At 42.4% G+C, this 20,388-nt stretch overlaps 2 protein-coding genes across 2 annotated transcripts in view; both read right to left on the reverse strand.

Moving 5' to 3' along the window:
- Positions 1-668: 668 nt before the first annotated feature.
- LOC109481318 (tetratricopeptide repeat protein 28-like) lies at positions 669-13,816 on the reverse strand. The gene is made up of 6 exons (XM_019783850.1): positions 13,112-13,816; positions 12,632-12,756; positions 12,220-12,326; positions 11,849-11,981; positions 9,344-10,837; positions 669-2,342 (listed from the first exon to the last, which is right to left on the reverse strand). The coding sequence occupies exons 1-6, from the start codon at positions 13,814-13,816 to the stop codon at positions 980-982; spliced, it is 3,927 nt and encodes a 1,308-aa protein (XP_019639409.1). The 3' UTR covers positions 669-979.
- A 3,357-nt stretch (positions 13,817-17,173) lies between these two features.
- LOC109481319 (zinc finger SWIM domain-containing protein 8-like) overlaps positions 17,174-20,388 on the reverse strand; it is a 28,611-nt gene continuing 25,396 nt past the window's right edge. Inside the window, exons 27-29 of the mRNA XM_019783851.1 lie at positions 20,213-20,384; positions 19,705-19,892; positions 17,174-19,235 (exon numbers count right to left, since the gene is read on the reverse strand). Of these exons, the coding sequence (XP_019639410.1) occupies positions 19,029-19,235; positions 19,705-19,892; positions 20,213-20,384 (567 nt within the window). The 3' untranslated portion in view covers positions 17,174-19,028. The remainder of the gene's footprint in view (positions 19,236-19,704; positions 19,893-20,212; positions 20,385-20,388) is intronic.

Here is a 20,388-nt window from a genome sequence, read left to right on the forward strand (position 1 = left end):
TTCCAGTTACAGCACTTACAAGCAGCTCCCTCATCATTCACATATGCAGTATATGTAGATCTATACACGCAATATAAATGTATGTGATATACTCAACAGTTATCTCTATAATAGAGAGACGGGTTCACAACAATGTATGAAGCTATGATAAACAATTGTAGTCTTTACTGTAAAGATTACAATAAAGTAAAGTTTACAAGAATCGCTCACTTGACAACCGATTAATGGAAATACACGCCAAGACACAGGGACCATCGCATGATCTTTCACTATATATATGCCATACACACATCTGATAACATGTAGGGTATAACAAGATGTTGGCACCATATTCTCATCTCAGTGGATATAGAGAGGGTGTATTTATCACTATCATTATCTTTATTGGGCAACATAGAAACAAGACGCATTGGTGGGCAACTCCAGCAGGAAAGAAAGGTATATACAACCTGTCTCCAAGTCATTTTACAAACAACAGCTTCTTTCCCCGGACTGCAAAATTATGGAACTCTCTTCCAAACAGTTGCTTTCCGTCCGACTACAATCCACAAATCTTCAAAACAAAGGTCCACCGCCATCTCCTGACATAGCTACATTATACTCACTTAAGTACCTCTAGCTCTATGCCTAGAAGTGGCCAAAAATAATTGGCCTTGCATTGAGCGACACCGTTAAAAAATACAATGGTAAAATAATGATATATAATAATAACAAAACAACAAGTAAAAGCAGCAACTAACGGATCAATAAATGCTCAATAAAAACAATAAGATGTAAAAGTAAGATCATAATGTTTTGAAAACGAATTGTTTTCCGTAGGCAGTTGCACACATTTCGACAAGTGTAAACCTTTTTGAGTGAACAATTGTACATATGATTGAATTATTATATGTCTGTTGTTTCCGGGCTCAGTATCATTGTCAATTCAAAATGCAGTGTCTGTTTGGGCAATTGCCTTTTCATGGTCATTGGAATATCGTTAGGTTCCAACAGTGTCAGATTGTGCTTTATTTCTTTCTGAGATAATCTGCCTCATCCTCTTTGCCTGATCACGATAGGTGTCAGCCTTTCTGTGATCACCAAGGTAGCCCCAAGTAACAGCCAAGTTGTTTAATGACATTACAATGTCAGGATGTGCATTGCTCTCCCCATAGATACTCTGCTTCATCTGTAGTGACTGTTCAAAATAGCTGATGGCGTTTTTGTGATCTCCAAGGTTGCTACAAGCCATGCCCAAGTTATTAAGTGAGTGGGCAATGTCCGGATGTTCGGTGTTCTCCCCATAGATACTCCGCCTCATCTGCAGTGACTGTTCATAGTAGCTGAAGGCCTTTTTGTAATCACTAAGTTCGCTAAAGGCCGCGCCCAAGTTATTAAGTGAGTCGGCAATGTCAGGATGTTCGGTGTTCTTCCCATAGATATTCCACCTCATCTGTAGTGACTGTTCATAATAGCTGACGGCCTTTCTGTAATCACCGAGTTCGCTACAGGCCGCGCCCAAGTTGTTAAGTGATGCGGCAATGTCAGGATGTTCGGTGTTCTCCCCATAGATACTCCACCTCATCTGTAGTGACTGTTCATAATAGCTGACGGCCTTTCTGTAATCACCGAGTTCGCTACAGGCCGCGCCCAAGTTGTTAAGTGATGCGGCAATGTCAGGATGTTCGGTGTTCTCTCCATAGATATTCCACCTCATCTGTAGTGACTGTTCATGATAGCTGACAGCCTTTTTGTAATCACAAAGTCCCATACAGGCCGTGCCCAAGTTACCAAGTGATGTGGCAATGACAGGATGTTCGGTGTTCTCCCCATAGATACCCCACTTCATCTTTAGTGACTTTTCATAATAGCTGACGGCATTTCTGTAATCGCCGAGTTCACTACAGGCACTGCCCAAGTTGTTAAGTGTTGTGGCGATGTCAGGGTGTTCGGTGTTCTCCCCATAGATACTCTGCCACATCAGTAGTGACTGTTCATGATAGCTAACGGCCTCTCTGTAATCACCAAGTTCCCTACAGGCCTCGCCCAAGTCACTAAGTGTGTCGGCAATGTCAGGATGTTCGGTGTTCTCCCCATATTTATTCTTCATCATCTGTAGTGACTGTTCAAAATAACTGACGGCCTTTCTGTGATCACCGAGTTTACTACAGGCCGCGCCCAAGTTGAGAAGTGAGTAGGCAATGTCAATTTGGTCAGTGTTCTCCCCATAGATACTCTGCTTCATCTTTAGTGACTGTTTATAATAACTGGCGGCTTTTCTTTTATCACCAAGACTGTCCCAGGCCTCTCCAAGGTTGGTAAGAGACGCAGCAATGTCTAAATGTGGATTCCCTTCACCATATCTAGATATATCACTCTGTAGTGCCTGTTCTGCACATGTCTTAAAGTTTTCATAATCACACAGACTTCTGTACACCTCTGCTTTTACGCTGGAAGAGTCGTCAAATAGAATTGATGATTCCTCTGTTGAATGACCGTTGACAAGCTGTGAAATAAAGTGTTTTGTTGGCCTTTCTGTGTAATAGTATCTCATGAGTTGTTTTGCATTTGAAAAGTAAAACACTTTCTTTAATGTCTTCCCAATGTCTGTGTCTGTCGACATTGATGACAAGGCTGACATGATTTCCACCTGGCCTCCATTACTCATGTATGTCCTCAGCCTCAGTTCTGCTGAGATGCTCACCATCACCATCAAGTGGTGTGCGTTCTCACAACTGATGGCGCCAGTCTTGTTGAGGTTCTCAATAGTCTCCCAGATTGTGGTCGGTTGTATGTTACGGAGTAGCGCCAAACAAGACACTGCAAGACTTGAAAATCGATACATTTCCTTCTTGACATCCATTAACCTACCGGGTTTCACATAGTTCTCAAACATTGTTGCGTTTTCCCTTAGATCAATTAGGGCTAAGAAGAAAGGTATTATCCCTCCGTGATTTTCTTGCAGTTTCTGAGTCCATAGAGCGATATATACATCAACCAGCTCCTGTTCTCCTGTGATTAAACACACATTCCCCAATATGCTAGCAAGGTGGTATCCTTTCTTTAAATGAAAAGTAAAGTCTTTTTCTAGAACTTTGGTCATCTCCCTTGGTGCGCGAATGAGCTCACTTGTCGATGTTTCGTTTCTTCCTCTGCCTAGAGGAGTCTTGCAGGCGTGTGGCATGGAGCCATCAAACGCAAACCCACGTGGTGTTACAGAGTCATAGAACCAGTTGTCTACAGGGTCTTTTGAGTAGAAATCATTAAGCGACTTAATCCCCATGGCTGGGAGAATGGTTTCACCCAAATTGATAACTTTGAGATGCAGATAATGAGTGAGGTTTCGGAAATACCTGACATTGCTTTCTTTTTCCTCTTCAACTAAAATGGCAAACTCTAGATCAGAGTATGGTGTTACCAATCCTGTGGCTTGTGAACCCAGGCCTATCATGGCGTACTTACAGGGAGGGGGGCCCATTACTTTCATACATTCATCTACAAGGCCAGCTACGAACATTTTTCGCTGGAGGGCAATCGTGTCAAACAATGCCTTGATTTCATCTGCCCTCCTTTTCTCTACTTCCCTTATCTTTGGGTCGTCATCGGCAAGACTGTAAGGATCTACCTCTTGCTGAATTCTTTTGATCTCTTCTTTTACAACGTCTCTCTGTTCCTCTAACTTCAACCTATGATCCTCTGCATCACCAATGTCTACATTTTGTTCAATATTCAGAACATGCTTAAGAAATGATCGACTTATTTCCTGGATAGCTGCCTTAATGTCTTCCTTCCTACATCTTACCAGTGCTGCATAACAGAGTGCTGCAGCCTTGGTGAAGTCTCCTCCGTCTTTAGACTGGATTCCTTTCTTCAGGTAGACGTCGCCTAACTTGTAGAGGGGCTCTGCTTCTTTGATGTGTTGCTCAGACTTTGAATCTGTCGAGAACAAAATTCAGAACGGCTATCAATTTCAATGTTCTCTTTCACTGTTGGATGATTTTAAGTATTCTAACGTTTGCTTGTGATAGTTACGTTTAGCGAAAGAAAACAAATTGTTTTTGCTCTGTTTCCTCTTCTTCCGTTCCAAACACTGACCTGGTCAACGACCTGAAGTAGACCTCTGTTACCATGGTAAGGGTTTTGGGTTACATAATGTTGCAATTTCATAGTAGGAGGGATTAAGACTCCTTTCACCTTATATGTGAATGTATTCAAGTAGGAATTAACAGAGCAGACCATATGCGAAGGTAAACATTATGCATTTGCTTTTCAAATGTTACCTTTCTGGTTGTAATATATTGTATCTTTTGATGAAAACACCTATTGACATTTCGGTGATTACATTCGTATCATCATAAACCACATGTCCGCCTAACTACCCCTACAGCAATAAGAATTAGCATTGCATTTAATAAGTGTGAAAAACGTTAGTTAAGTTAATACCAGGCCGTTTTACTACGAGAGACTTGAATCCTTTAGATTAACCCTTAAGATCTGAGACTCACATTTGACATGTACAGATTTAAGTGCAGCTGCGAAGTGTTGTTCTGCCGTGTCCAGTTCTCCTGTCTGCAGGGCCATGCAGCCCTCACGTAGGTGGTCTTGGTATGAGCTGCAACAAAAGGATGACATACATATCATCTGTCAACCAAAACATTTTTTTTTTCATTTGATAATTAAAAGTAAATTACTTCTTCAAGTGTGCAGTTAAATTCTGTACCTGCAAGCCAAAGAGTAAAAACCGCTCTTTTACCACTTTACAAACCCTCTGTGTTGGTAGTCAAAATATTATAGACAGTACCTCAATAAATGCTTATATACACTATACAGGCAGGCAGTTAGATGCAGCTTTTTCTTAAATCAACGTTGACCTCCCCTACCTTTCAACGTGTGCGTCTGGACTTGGATGGTTGCCCGGAGTAACATCACGTCTTTGTCTTTTGATTTTCCGAAACTCATGCCGTGTGGGTGATCTTCTTCCTCTTCCTCCTTTTCTTGATTTGTTTGATGATGTTTGCTGAAATGTTAAGGAATTGTACTTTTACCATTGTCATAATCTTAGGTACAAATACACTGCAGTGTTCATTGTACACTCGTTGCAAGGCGCAAAGGTACTTAATGAGTGTTCCGGCTCAAGTCACATACTATTGGATAGCCTGTAGTCGCGAGAAAAGTCTTTGTATATTGTGGGCAGTGTCAGTCATCAAATCAAGCAAAATTACTCACCCTTCTAGCTCTCACTACTCCCCAGATCTTCACCATGTACAAGACACGATGCTGCAGAGTCTGTTTCATCTGCGGATCCTCACATCTGACCAGGGCCTTGCCGTACATGGCAGCCGCCTTGGAGAACTGGGATAGTTTGGAGGTTTTCCTGCCTTTCTCAAGGTAGAAATCTCCTAGAGATTTGAGAACCTCAACCTCCAAGAACACGTCACCCTTGCCGATTGCAGTCACTAATGTTTCTGTGTAGGACTCCTCAAAAGATTGCCAGAGTTTACCTACTCCTCTGGTTCGTTTGTTGAAAGTTTCTGACACCCTTAAGACATTACTGTCAGCAGTGCCCCAGTAGTCTGGTGACAACCACTGATACTGTGGACTGTACCCCTGCAGTAGTTGTCTGGAGAGTTTCTCCATGTAGCCGATACGATGTTCCAGCGTTTCTCCCATGCCTGGATCTTTGCAGCGCAGTAAGGCAGCAGCATACAGGGCAGCAGCCTTGTCAAACTCTGCCGAATCCTTTCTTTGCGTGCCTTTCTGAAGATGCAGGTCTCCCAGACTTTTTAGGACTTCTAACTCCATGAAGAGATCCATGGAAAGAATGGCTTCTCTCAGTGCCCGCGCATAGCCGACTTTGTGACTATGCTGACTCTTGAGGCACAACTCCAAGTCCTGCAACTTGTCTGCCAGGCTGGTCATACTTTCAGGCATTTTCCTCCTTGATTTTTTTCTCCAACGATCGACCTATATAGAGAGAAGAAAACTATCTGTCAATATGGTTATTTTGTCACAATATCTGTGCTTTGATCACGCTAGAAGCAGTATCTCCATGACTCGATAGATATATGTAGCCCTTTCATAGACCTCAACAATTTGATTTTGATATAAATTGGTGGCTAATTTCCAAGGGAGAGGTAAAATCAACCCTTGATCTTGATCATATTTGTGGGAAGTCCTGGCAGCAGTCTGGTACGTCATCAGATGATTCCCTGGAAGGGGAATTCCATGACGAGTGAAAGTCCCCTGATGACGTAACAGTTTCGGACCTGGTGCGTCATACCGGACCTGAATACACAGTTTCCATTCCTACTCCTCCACACACACACACACACAAAAACACACACACGCACACACAGGCACACACACAACACACACACAAACACACACACACGCACACACAGGCACACACAACACACACACACACACACACACACACACGCACACACAGGCACACACACAACACACACACACACACACACACTACACTACCGTAACACACGATTCATTATAAACCGTCATCGATTCATAATAGGTTAAACGTAGTTGTAGTACGGTACCTACTAAGCCGTTCCTGTTTAACATAAACACTACAACTGTACGTATGTGACGGGTTACTTACTGCGATTCTTAACGGTCCACCTTGTGCTTGGCACTGCTGAGGGTGAGAAATAATGCTGCTGGTCGTGTGAAAACTCTTTAACGGCTACATGTTGTACCGATCGGTTGGTAGAACGGAGCAGGTAACTAGTACAGGTGAAACCGGAAGTCCCCAGGTGAGGTCACACCTGTCGTACCGCGCGGGGCCGTCTGGGAACGGGGATTCCCCATTGCAAGGGCGACTCATGCACTAGTACATCTCGACAACTCGGATCGTCGTATTAACACCCTCTCTTACTAGCCTCCTGTGCAGGCCTCCGGGCGGGTGAGAGTTTTGATACTGCGTTTTGTAAAATTTTAACACGTTCTTTTGCCGGCCACCTTACAATCAGCCACCTAGAGAAGGTTTTGTATCCGCCACGGGTGGCTGGTTGTAGGATGACCGGCAAAAACGTTAGAAGTTTTACAAAACGCAGTATCAAAACTCCCATCCGCCCGGAGGCCTGCACAGGAGGCTACTCTCTTTCGTATCATCCATGTCTGACCTATCCAAGAGCCACTTTTTAGACCAAGGAATTTGTGACCTGCGATTAGGTCTTTAGAGAGACCTTGGATTTTTGAGTAAAGGTTCTTTTCTCACACACACACACACACACAAAAAGAATCCACACGAACATTGTAGACCAACGGCCAAATAATTTATTGTGATAATTGTCGTCTGTAAAAAGAACACTTTTTTTCCTACAGAAAGTTTTTCTCTTCATTTTTCCCTCTAAGAATACACTACTGATTTTCTGTGCTACAACGTATCTACTTCTGTCTCTACTTTCTCACCAACCCTTTGGACTCTGGAATCACAAAAAAATCATCTAAAATCACTCTAAAGTACGACCGAATCTCCTCCTCTGGGAGTTTACCGCAGTCTGGAATGAGCGACCTAAAATGGCCGTGAACATGGGAGAATGGTCTTCATGCCTTGCAATAATGAGAACATCTACAAATGGTTTCTGTGCAATGAAGAGTGCTGTTAAACATATGATTCAGTCCTGAATGGCATGAAACAATGTGGCTATGCCATGTTAATTCAAACACCAGTTAAATCATACATTTGTCGTTGTAACGAAACAAGGAACAATAACGTACATAATCCATGACTAAGTCATCAAATCATCCAAGGTTCATGCATGTTACATACGTGATTCATACATGAAAAAAACACATGGTTTCACCTAAAAGATCACAACCATGCATGAACATATCACAACCTGAACAAGAACATAATCCGACCATATCAAGTAGGAAGTACACAACGTTTCGTCATATCTATGTTTCAGAGATGATTCTGCCGATGCAGCATTTTTTATCCTCTCCTTTCTGGCGTCTATGTACAACTTAGAAAGTGTGGATGAAGTCAGATGAAGCCACATTGAATGACAGGCACAATTCTAGTAACCGATGGTTCTCTGGATTAAAGTTATCGGTAGAAGAATATCTCTATGTACAAAATCAACCATACCAAAGTATAAGTCAAGTCGACTCTTGGTTATACAGGTCAAGATGTCATCATCAAATGTGACAGAAGCATATACTAGTATATTACCAACAACAAAGTATATGACGTTTTCAAGTGTTAAGTTGTTCCTAGTAGTCTACTGGAAGGCAACTGTATCGCAGCTTCGTACCAGATCCTGAGAAATTTCTGTCCGTATGTGCCATTAGTGACAATGGTGAGGGTGTGTTTGGGCATCTTTACATAGAAGTTACAGTATTATGACAGATACTTAAAGTGCTGTTTAAAGTGTGTAAAGGTACAAGTTGAGGAAAGTGAGTACAGCCTGTGTCTTGTTTGTATATAAGTGAATAAAACATTCAGATACAGAACAAACAAAATCTCAAGAATTAATTATTTCCAGACTTGTATTTCCTTGCTATCGCTAGATTCAATTGGGTGTATAATTTTTTGTATGTATAACATTTCAGAAGCTGGGAAAAGCCTACCTACCCCTATAGGTATGCTCCATATACATGTATCTTATTCTAAAGCTTACAGGAGAAACTAGTACCAATACTACTGTAACAGTATATCAGCCATTCATGCAAACAAACTTCTTGATAATGCACAAAAATGTCTACATAATGGTAACATATCTTTGTAAAACATAATATACATGCTGTTCCTCTATGTAGCATTTTTCAGTTACAGTACCAAACAACTCACTCATTGACGTACAATGTATATGATATACTCAACAGTTGTCTCTATAATTGAAGCACTAAACCACAACCATGTATTAAGTCATCATGATCAAAATTTTACTACTATATGTATATGTACAAAAATTGCTCTTAAGAGCAGTTTGATGGAAATACAATTGTCATGATGCAGTAAGAAATGGCATAAAAATGCCTCAATATGCCACACACACATAGACAACTGTATCTGATAACATGCGGTACCATGTGGGGTATATATATATCGGATATTGGCACCATATTTTGATCTAGAGGAGGGCGATCTATCACTCATTTCAGTTTCAAAAAATGCATCGTTGGTTTAGACCAACAATTGCCTTTTCATGGTCTTTGAAATATTCTTAGGTTTCACCAGAATCAGCCAGTGTGAGATTGTACTTTTTTTCGTTCTTGGATAATCTGTCTCATTCTCCTTGCCTGATCACGATAGTTGTCAGCCTTTCTGTGATCACCAAGGGTGTCCAAAGTAACAGCCAAGTTGTTAAGTGACATTACAAATTGAGGATCTGCATACCTCTCCCCATAGATGCTCTGTATCATCTGTAGTGACTGTTCAAGATAGATAATGGCTTTTCTGTAATCACCGAGATTGCCATAGGCTGCTCCTAAGTTGTAAAGTGAGTTCGAAATGTCAGGATGTTCGGTGTTCTTCCCATAGATACTCTGTCTTATCTGTAGGGACTGTTCATAATAGCTGACGGCCTTTCTGTAGTCCCCAAGGTTGTTACAGGCCGTGCCCAAGTTATTAAGTGAGTCGGCAATGTCAGGATGTGCATTGCTCTCCCCATAGATACTCTGCCTCATTTGTAGTGACTGTTCAAAATAGCTGACGGCCTTTCTGTAGTCCCCAAGGTTGTTACAGGCCATGCCCAAGTTATTAAGTGAGTGGGCAATGTCCGGATGTTCTGTGTTCTCCCCATAGATACTCCCCCTCATCTGAAGGGACTGTTCAAAATTGCTGATGGCTTTTCTATAATCACCGAGACCGCTACAGGCCACGCCCAGGTTGTTAAGTGATCCAGCAATATCAGGATGTTTGGTGTTCTTTCCATAGATACTCTGCTGCATCTGTAGTGACTGTTCATAATACCTGATGGCGTTTTTGTGATCTCCAAGTCCCATACAGGCATTGCCCAAGTTGTTAAGGGATGTGGCAATGTCAGGATGTTCGGTATTCTCGCCATAGATACTCTGCATCATCTGTAGTGACTGTTCATAATAGCTGACGGCCTTTCTGTAATCACCAAGGTCGCTACAGGCCTCGCCCAAGTTGTTAAGTGATCTGGCAATGTCTGGATGTTCGGCGTTCTCGCCATAGATAGTCTTCACCATCCGTAGTGACTGTTCAAGATAACTGACGGCCTTTTTGTAATCACGGAGTTTGCTACAGGCCACACCCAAGTTGTTAAGTGATCCTGCAATGTCAGGATGTTGGGTGTTCTGCCCATATATACTCTGCTCCATCTTTAGTGACTGTTTATAATAATTGGCGGCTTTTCTAAGATCACCAAGTTTGTACCAGGCATGACCAAGGTTGTTAAGAGACGCAGCAATGTCTGAATGTGGATTCCCTTCACCATATCTAGATCTATCACTCCGTAGCGCTTGTTCTGCACATGTCTTATAGTTTTCATAATCACACAGACTTTTGTACAACACTGCTTTTACGCGGAAAGAGTCATCAAATAGAATTGATGGTTCCTCTGTTGAATGACCAATGGCAAGCTGTGAAATTAAGTGCTTTGTTGGCCTTTCTGTGTAATAGTATCTCATGAGCTGTTTGGAATTTGAATAGTAAAACACTTTCTTTAATGTCTCCACTATGTCTGTATCTGTCGACACTGATGACAAGACTGACATGCCTTCCAACTGGCCTCCATTACTCATGTATGTCCGCAGCCTCAGTTCTGCTGAGATGCTCACCATCACCATTAAGTGGTGTGCGTTCTCACAACTGATGGCGCCAGTCTTGTTGAGGTTCTCAATAGTCTTCCAGATTGTGGTCGGTTGTATGTTATGAAGTAGCGCCAAACAAGACACTGCAAGACTTGAAAATCGATACATTTCCCTTTTTACATTCATCAACGTGTCAGTTTTAACTTCTATTTTAAAGATAGGTGCATTTTCACTAAGATCTGTTTGTACTAGTAAAGGAATCGTCCCACGGTGATTTTCTTGCAGTTGCTGAGTCCATAGAGCGATATATACATCAACCAACTCCTGTTCTCCTGTGATTAAACATACATTCCCCAATATGCTAGCAAGGTGGTATCCTTTCTTCAAATGAAAGGTAAGGTCTTCTTCTAAAACTTTGGTCATCTCCCCTGGTGTGCGAATGAGTTCACTTGTAGATGTGCTGTTTCTTCCTCTACCTAGAGGAGTCTTGCAGGCGTGTGGCATGGAGCCATCAAACGCAAACCCGCGCGGTGTTACAGAATCATAGAACCAGTTGTCCAGTGGATCTTTTGAGTACAAATCATTGAGCGACTTAATCCCCATGGCTGGGAGAATGGTTTCACCCAAATTGATGACTTTGAGATGCAGATAATGAGTGAGGTTACGGAAATACCTGACATTGCTTTCTTTTTCCTCTTCAACTAAAATGGCAAACTCCAGATCAGAGTATGGTGTTACCAATCCTGTGGCTTGTGAACCCATGCCTATCATGGCGTACTTACAGGGAGGGGGGCCCATCACCTCCATACATTCATCTACAAGGCCAGCTATGAACATTTTTCGCTGATCGACAATCGTGTCAAACAATACCCTGATTTCATCTGCTCTCCTTTTCTCTACTTCCCTTATCTTTGGGTCGTCATCAGCAAGACTGTAAGGATCTACCTCTTGCTCAATTCTTTTGATCTCTTCTTTTACAAAATCTCTCTGTTCATCTAACTTCAACCTGTGATTCTCTGCATCACCAATGTCTACATTTTGTTCAATATTCAGAACATGCTTAAGAAATGATCGACTTATTTCCTGTATAGCTTCCTTAATGTCTTCCCTCCCAGATCTTACCAGTGCTGCATTACAGAGTGCTGCAGCCTTGGTGAAGTCTCCCCCGTCTTTAGACTGGATTCCTCTCTTCAGGTAGACGTCGCCTAACTTGTAGAGGGGCTCTGCTTCTTTGATGTGTCGGTCATATTTTGAAACTGTAGTAAGAGAATACAACTCACAATGGTTATCAATTTCAATCTGTGATCGTTGAAATATGTTCTGCTTTTGATGCAGACACACTTTGAGAGTTTGACGATGATACTGCGTTAACAAAAGCACTCTATGGCAACAAGATTGATGCGAATTGCATAATTAATTTTGCAAAGCTTTAGCACAATTATAAGATGGGCCATATTACCACAAGAGACATTTGATAAGATTTCTAAGACTCACATTTGACATGTACAGACTTGAGAGCAGCTGCGAAGTGTTGTTCTGCCGTGTCCAGGTCTTCTGTCTGCAGGGCCCTGCAGCCCTCCTGTAGGTGTTCTTTGTATGAGCTGTAACAAAAGCATTACATTCATATGATCTGTCAACCAGAACATTTTTTTTCATTTGATAATTAAATGTAAGTTACTTCAAGTGCACAGTTAGTGTGTATTGTACCTGCAAGTCAAAGATTAAAAACCACTATTTTACCACAGTTTACAACCCCCTGTGTTGCTTGGTAGTCAAACTATTATAGTCAGTACCTCGATAAATGCTTCAACACACACACACACACACACACACACACACACACACACACACAGGCAGATGCAGCTTTTTTTTCTTAAATCAACGTTGACCATCAGGGCTTCTCTACCTTTCATTGTCTGGACGTGGATGGCTGCCCTGAGTAACATCAGGTCTTTTGATGTTCCCAAACTGATGCCTCGTGGGTGATCTTCTTCCTCTTCCTCTTTTTCTTGATTTGTTTGATGATGATTGCTGAAATATCAAAGAAATCGTACCTTTTCCATTGTTATAATCTTAGGTACAAATATCGTGACTGCAGTGTTCATTGTACACTCGTTGCAAGGCGCAAAGATTGTTGGTACCGTCTACATTAGCCCTATCTCCCTACGCTTGTTGAATTAATATAATAGCAACTTAATATTGATTTCTTCAATTGACTTGGTGAAATGTTCTTCACTGCTTTTCTGTAAATACACATGTACTTAAAGTTCTGGCCCGGGTCACATACTGTTGGATGGCCACTGTAGTCGTGAGAAAAGTCTTTGCATGTTGTGGGCAGTGTCAGTCATCAAATTATTAATATATATTATTAAGCAAACCCACTCACCCTTCTAGCTCTCACTGCTCCCCAGATCTTCACCATGTACAGGACACGATGGTGCAGAGTTTGTTTCGTCTCCGGATCCTCACATCTGACCAGGGCCTTGCCGTACATGGCAGACGCCTCGGAGAACTGGGATAGTTTGGAGGTTTTCCTGCCTTTCTCAAGGTAGAAATCTCCTAGAGATTTGAGAACCTCAACCTCTAAAAACGTATCACCCTTGCCGATTGCAGTCACTAATGTTTCTGTGTAGGACTCCTCAACAGATTGCCAGAGTTTACCCACCCTTTTGTCTAATTTCTTGCAAGTTTCTGCCACCCTTAAGACATTACTGTCAGCAGTACCCCAGCAGTCTGGTGACAACCACTGATACTGTGGACTGTACCCCTGCAGCAGCTGTCTGCAAAGTTTCTCCATGTAGTCAATTCGATGACTAAGTGTTTCTCCCATACCTGGATCTTTGCAGCGCAGAAAGGCAGCAGCATACAGGGCAGCAGCCGTGTCAAACTCTGCTGAATCCTTTCCCTGCTTGCCTTTCTGAAGATGCAGGTCTCCAAGACTTTTTATGACTTCTAACTCCATGAAGAGATCCATGGAAAGAACGGCTTCTCTCAGTGCCCGCCCATACCCGACGTCGGGACTATGGTGACTCATGAGGCACAGCTCCAAGTCCTGCAACTTGCCTGCCAAGCTGGTCATGTTGTCAGACATTTTCCTCGTTGATTATTTCTCCAATGATCGACCTATATATTTTCCTCGTTGATTTCTGCTCCAATGATCGACCTTTAAAGAGAGAAGAAAACAATCTGTCAATATGATTATTCTGTCACATTATCTGTGTTTTGATCACGCTAGAAGCAGTATCTCCATGACTCGATGGATATATGTAGCCCTTTCATAGACGTCAACAACTTGATTTTGATATAAACTGGTGGCTAATTCCCAATGGAAAGGTAAAATAAACCCTTGATCTTGATTTTCTTCATAGCATGTCTTGGCAGCAGTCTGGTACCGGACAGGCTAGCATCTACTCTCCAAGCAGAGGTTGGTGGGGGACGATCGTCACCGTTTTATATATGCCTCGAGCTCGTTTTTTTTTTGTCTGCTTGGAGAGTAGCTAGCATCCACCAGACCTTTCTGTACGGGAATACGGATCGTAGAATTCGGCAAAAAAAGAGAATCAAATGGGTCAAGGGAGTCCGGCCGCAGGGAGGTAGTTTGTTTCCCTCCAAAGGCACAGTCAAACCTACAAGGCGGCCAAACTCCCCTGGCAAATATTCTCCTATATATATAGCCAGCGTAGTTAGTCTGGTAGAGACTATGACAGGCTACCAGAAGCCACGGGAGTTTCACTCGTCATGAAGTTCCCCTTCCAGGGATTCCCCCGATGACGTAACAGTTTCTGACCTGGTACGTCATACCGGACCTGAATACACAGTTTCCATTGTTGGTCCATTGTGGCCGTCTTACTCATAGTATCCATGATAGCAGAGTCATTTTTCTTTACTTTTTAGCACAGTATTAATCTATTTACTACAATTTTCCACAAACAGGGAAGGCATGGTAGAAAAGGTGGACGTAAGGACACCTTTTCAAAGCAACTGTGCCGACAAGGACATACAAGTGCATAAGAATACAATACAATATGATATGATATACATAACATTAAATTATAAGTATCGAGTTACAGAGTAGGCCTTCAGCGCTGGAAGTGTGTGGTGACTATACTCCTCCTCCTCCTCCACACACACATACACACACTCACACACACACACACACACACACACACACACACACACACACACACACACACACACACACACACACACACACACACACACACACACACTCACACACACACACACACACACACACACAGAGAGAGAGCAAAACACAACATTCAGTATAAACCCCTCATATGGAGAAGGATAACAGTCTTCGATTCAAATTAGGCTAAACGCAGTTGTAGTACGGTATCTACTTATCCGTTCCTGTTTAACACAAACACTACAACTTTGCGTATGTGACGGGTTACTTACTGCAATTCTTAACGGTCCACCTTGTCCTTGGCACTGCTGAGGGTAAGGAACATCGGTGCTGGTCGCGTGAAAACTCTTTAACGGCTACATATTGCACCGACCAGTACATATGCAGGTAGAACGCAGCAGGTAACTAGTACAGGTGAAAGCGGAAGTCCCCAGGTGAGGTCACACCTATCGTGCCGCGCAGGGCCGTCTGGGAACGGGGATTCCCCATTGCAAGGGCGACCCATGCATATCGACAACTCGAATCGTCGTTACACCCTGTCCTTTTAGTCTCCACCAGACTTCTTTTGCAGCCTGAATAAATCGTAGAAATCGGCCTAAAAAGGCCCTTTTTACCGTAATTAATTGGCGAGAGAAGGTAGCCGGCCATTGACGATCAAATTGGCCCTGCAAGAAGTCTGTGAGAAGTCGGTACGATGTAAAGGCATAAAAGTAATCCCCTCATCTACGGAACAAGGACAGTAGCTTTAATAGGGGATTACTTTAAATGCCTTTTCTGCGACATCTCACAGACTTCTTGCAGGGCCAATTTGATCGTCGATGGCCGGCTACCTTCTCTCGCCAATTGATACCCTTTTAGGCCAACTTCTACGATTTATTCAACCTGCAAGTCTGGTGGAGACTACTCTCTTTCGTGCATCCGCGCCTGGCCAATCCAAGAGCCACTTTTTAGACCAAGGAATTTGTGACCTGTGATTAGGTTTTTGAGAGACCTTGGACATATGAGTAAATTTTCTCTCTCTCTCTCTCTCTCACACACACAAAAAAAGGAATCCACACGAACATTGTAGACCAACGGCCAAATAATTTATTGTGATAATTGTCGTCTGTAAAAAGAACACTTTTTTTTCCTACAGAAAGTTTCTCTCTTCATTTTCCCTCTAAGAATACACTACTGATTTTCTGTGCTACAACGTATCTACTTCTGTCTCTACTTTCTCACCAACCCTTTGGACTCTGGAATCACAAAAAATCAGGACATTTCAGGAGGCAAATCATCTAAAATCACTCTAAAGTACGACCAAATCTCCTCCTCTGGGAGTTAACCGCAATCTGGAATGAGCGACCTAAAATGGCCGTGAACATGGGAGAATGGTCTTCATGCCTTCATGAGAATAATGAGAACATCTACAAATGGTTTCTGTGCAATGAAGAGTGCTGTTAAACATAAGATTAAGTCCTGAATGGCATGAAACAATGTGGCTATGCCATGTTAATTCAAACACCAGTTAAACCATACATTTGTCGTTGTAACGAAACGGAATAATAACGTACATAATCAATGACTAAGTCATCAAATCATCATCCAAGGTTCATGCATGTTACATACGTGGTTCATACATGAAAAAAATACATGGTTTCACCTAAAAGATCACAACCATGCATGAACATATCACAACCTGAACAAGAACATATTATCCAACCATATCAAGTAGGAAGAAAACAACGTTTCATCATATCTATGTTTCAGAGATGATTCTGCCGATGCAGCATTTTCCCCTCTTCTTTCTGGTGTCTATGTACAACTTAGAAAGTGTGGATGAAGTCAGATGAAGCCACATTGAATGACAGGCACAATTCTAGTAACCGATGGTTCTCTGGTTTAAAGTTGTCGGTAGAAGAATATCTCTATGTACAAAATCAACCATACCAAAGTATAAGTCAGTTCGACTCTTGGTTATACAAGTCAAGATGTCATCATCAAATGTGACAGAAGCATATACTAGTATATTACCAACAACAAAGTATATGACGTTTTCAAGTGTTAAGTTGTTCCTAGTATTCTACTGGAAGGCAACTGTATTACAGCTTCGTACCAGATACATTTGAGAACATGAACAAATGTTAACAACAAAGACACTGAGGACTTTCTGTGCCATTAGTGACAATGGTGAGGGTGAGTTGGGACATGAAGGCAATGTGGCTATGCATAGAACATGAGGTGAGGACATTTTTGTGTAGAATTTTAGCAAGAGAACATCATGACGACAGAATGCTAGGAGGAAAAGTTGTATCTGACTCTGTCCACTCCGTGAAACTGTGTGTACTAAGATACAGACTTTCCTCTCAGTCTCTGTTGTCATGTCAGATATCCCAATCTAGCAGTATCTTTTTTTAAATCCGAGAACCAAAAAACTGAATTGGTATGGCCAAAGCAGAAGAAAAACTGAGTGGAAGCCGAAACAAAAAATATCTCTACATGAAAAGTCCAATGTATAAGTACACCTTAGAGCCATTCAACATAGCATCTTATGTACAGAACAGTAGCACGACTATTAAAGCATCGCCTTGGCAAAATATTTCTTTCAACATGTCAGTGCCAGGCAATGCAGGAATGGTGCAATGAAATGGCAACATGAAGATGAGAACTGGAACAGTATGAAAACGGAGCACACTCGGGAACCTTGTAAATCCTTTCCCAACCTTTGAAGCAAACACGTATGACTTGTCTATATCTGCGCTGCTAAGCCTACTGTGAAATCACTGTTGTCAACATGCAGAACAACATGCTATTCTACCAACATCACATACATGCGCAGGACTCACCAACAATTACAACAACAACACCTCACACAGACTTAATAGTCAACATCACAGTCAACATTACAGGGGTAGAAAAATTCTTTTTCTTACATTACATCAAGTCACACTTTTTTTTTTATAGACTTCACTCTCCGGAAATCTTAGGTTGTATATTGTGTAATTCTGTTTTCTGTGTGGTTTTTTTATCTTAACTTAGTACTAGTACTGTACCATGGATCTCTAAGAGGTTAGCTACGGAGTTTTTTTGTGCAGATTTTCGGTCATTTGGGAAAGTGGCGCTTTTTAACCTGGCGTCTCCCTTTCCTGATCTTTTTTTTGTGTTCCTGAGTAATGTCGGTACAAAAGTGCCACCTTGCTCTCTGACCGAGAATTGCAGGACATCTAACACTTTCACCAAATCTTAGCACAACGCCTCGATGGATTTGACTACAAAGATTACGTTTCACACTGTAATCTTTCAGTTCTAGTGTTTCAATATTTGATGATCCATTTTCAAAATGGACTGGTCTTACATCAGGTTATTTTCAGAGATTTAACTGAAACATTACCTTATTTGGTATAGAATACCTTATATGGTATGGAATACCTTATTTGGTAACATCATGGCTACCACGCATGAAAAAATGGCTGCCTTTGACCTTCAGTGTTGACCTTCGACCCTATATCATTGTGGATAGGCTAACACATCAGTGTTTCAAATATCAAATGACAATTAAATCCAAAAAGGGCTTTTTTGGTCATAATAACGAAGTACAAGGTTAACACATGTACAAAAATGGATAGGTATAGTTTAGAAACATTCCTCACACACACAACACACACAAGCATATAAGAAATTCATGATCATCAATTGTAATTACAGAAACAATAATATTGAAGACTGATAATGTACACTTCTGTTATACTGTACAGGGCTGCAAAAACGTAACTCCTATGGAATTCAGGACTGCTCAAAGCATTTCAAAGCAGTAGAATTTACACAATCATAAAACATTGTGTTATAAGAATCAACCTATTCTACTCAAGTCACCCCCAGAATCATAGTGGACTAGACCAGCTGGTGGACACTACACAGTAGGCGCTGGACAGAACCACATGTCCCGAGGGGTGGGCATTAGGTTTACATATTCCCTGCTGCCCACCCCCACAACCAAAGTGGACTGAACCAGCAGGTGGGCACTACACAGTAGGTGCTGGACAGATCCACTGAGCCTGAGGGGTTAGCATCTGCAATAAATTTTTGATGCTGCCCACCCCCACAACCAAAGTGGACAGGTCCAGCAGGTGGGCACTACACAGTAGGTGCTGGACAGAACCACTTGTCCGGAGGGGTGTTACATGTTGCCTGCGGCCAGGCCGGCGACTATTCTCTGCCAGAGCTCGCGCTTGCATGACTTGGAGCGCCGCAGGCTCTGCAGCAGCTCGTTGAACTGGACCATCCCGCCGGGCGTCATGCAGAACGCGCCGCGGGCCGTCCGCACGATCCCCACAAACTCGTCGTAGTCCGTCGGCGTGATGTGGAACAGCTTCTGGTGCAGACACTGGGGGAAATGGCAAGGAGTGTGCATTCTGTTAGACATCGTACATAGGCTGCGTTATACTAGGGCCACATCAATTTGATTTGTTGGTCATTGGATTGAGGAAAATCTTGAAAGAACAGTGCTCAAGATCAATCTTGTAACGTTTTTATATTTTGATGTGTTCGGTTCCATATTATATTTATACTTTTCATTCCTGCAAACTCTAACCCTTGCCTGTCTGTAGACACTGGAGGGGGAAAACAAGGATTGTATGTTCTGTTAGACATTGTATATTATAGCCTGCGTTATGCTAAGATCACTTTTTCAAACCGGGGCCTGGCCAGGTTTGCAGGAATGAAAAATCAATAATCAAGAATATAAACACTAACATCTGACCCTACACCCAAACAAGTACATGTACTGGTCACTTTACCTCTAATCTCTAACCCTTAACCATAACCTCTGACCTTTAACATAACCCCTGTCTTACCTGTCTGTACATCTGCAGACACTTTTGTACGATGGGGCTGAGGATGGGGGAGCGCAGGTTGTTTGCGACCTGTGAGTGGTTTGTTCGGGACATGAAGTGCGCGGCCTCGATGGCGATATCCTGCAGCACGAATGGGTTGAAGATGCCGTTGACTGCGCTGACGCAGAACTGCTGCAGGTACGTTTGGCCTGGGGAGGGGGGACGGAAAACAAAAAGTTTACTTGAGTGGACAGAAACAAAATCCCTAGTTAAACAAATTGGCAGCACTTCACCATATCTTAGGCACAGTTGATAGCATCTTAGTCTAAGGCAAAACTGCTGTAAGGATGTTTGTCCTGGGAAGGATGAAAACAAAAAAAGCTTTGCTTGAGGGGAAAGGACCAAAAATCCCTAGTCTATCATGGCAGTATGTCACAATAAAAGCCAAAGACAGTAAAAAAATCTGTTTTTTCTTTGTACCTACCTACATGTAGCTAACAAACAAAAACCGACAAGTAAACAAACAAACCCAGCTTCATGGCGAGCCCTAAGAGCCACTTGACGCTGTCCCCGTACGGCGGATTCCGGGCGAACTTGGTGTTGGGCCTGTCGTCGTGCGCCCGGCGAGCGAGCATCTCCATCGCCAGCATCCCGACACGGTACGCCGAGTGCAGGTAGTACGTCCCCTGGGCGTTGGGAGGGGGG

The sequence above is a fragment of the Branchiostoma belcheri genome, unplaced genomic scaffold (assembly GCF_001625305.1).
Source record: "Branchiostoma belcheri isolate BF01 breed outbred unplaced genomic scaffold, Haploidv18h27 scaffold55, whole genome shotgun sequence".
In the NCBI taxonomy this organism is placed as follows: domain Eukaryota; kingdom Metazoa; phylum Chordata; class Leptocardii; order Amphioxiformes; family Branchiostomatidae; genus Branchiostoma; species Branchiostoma belcheri.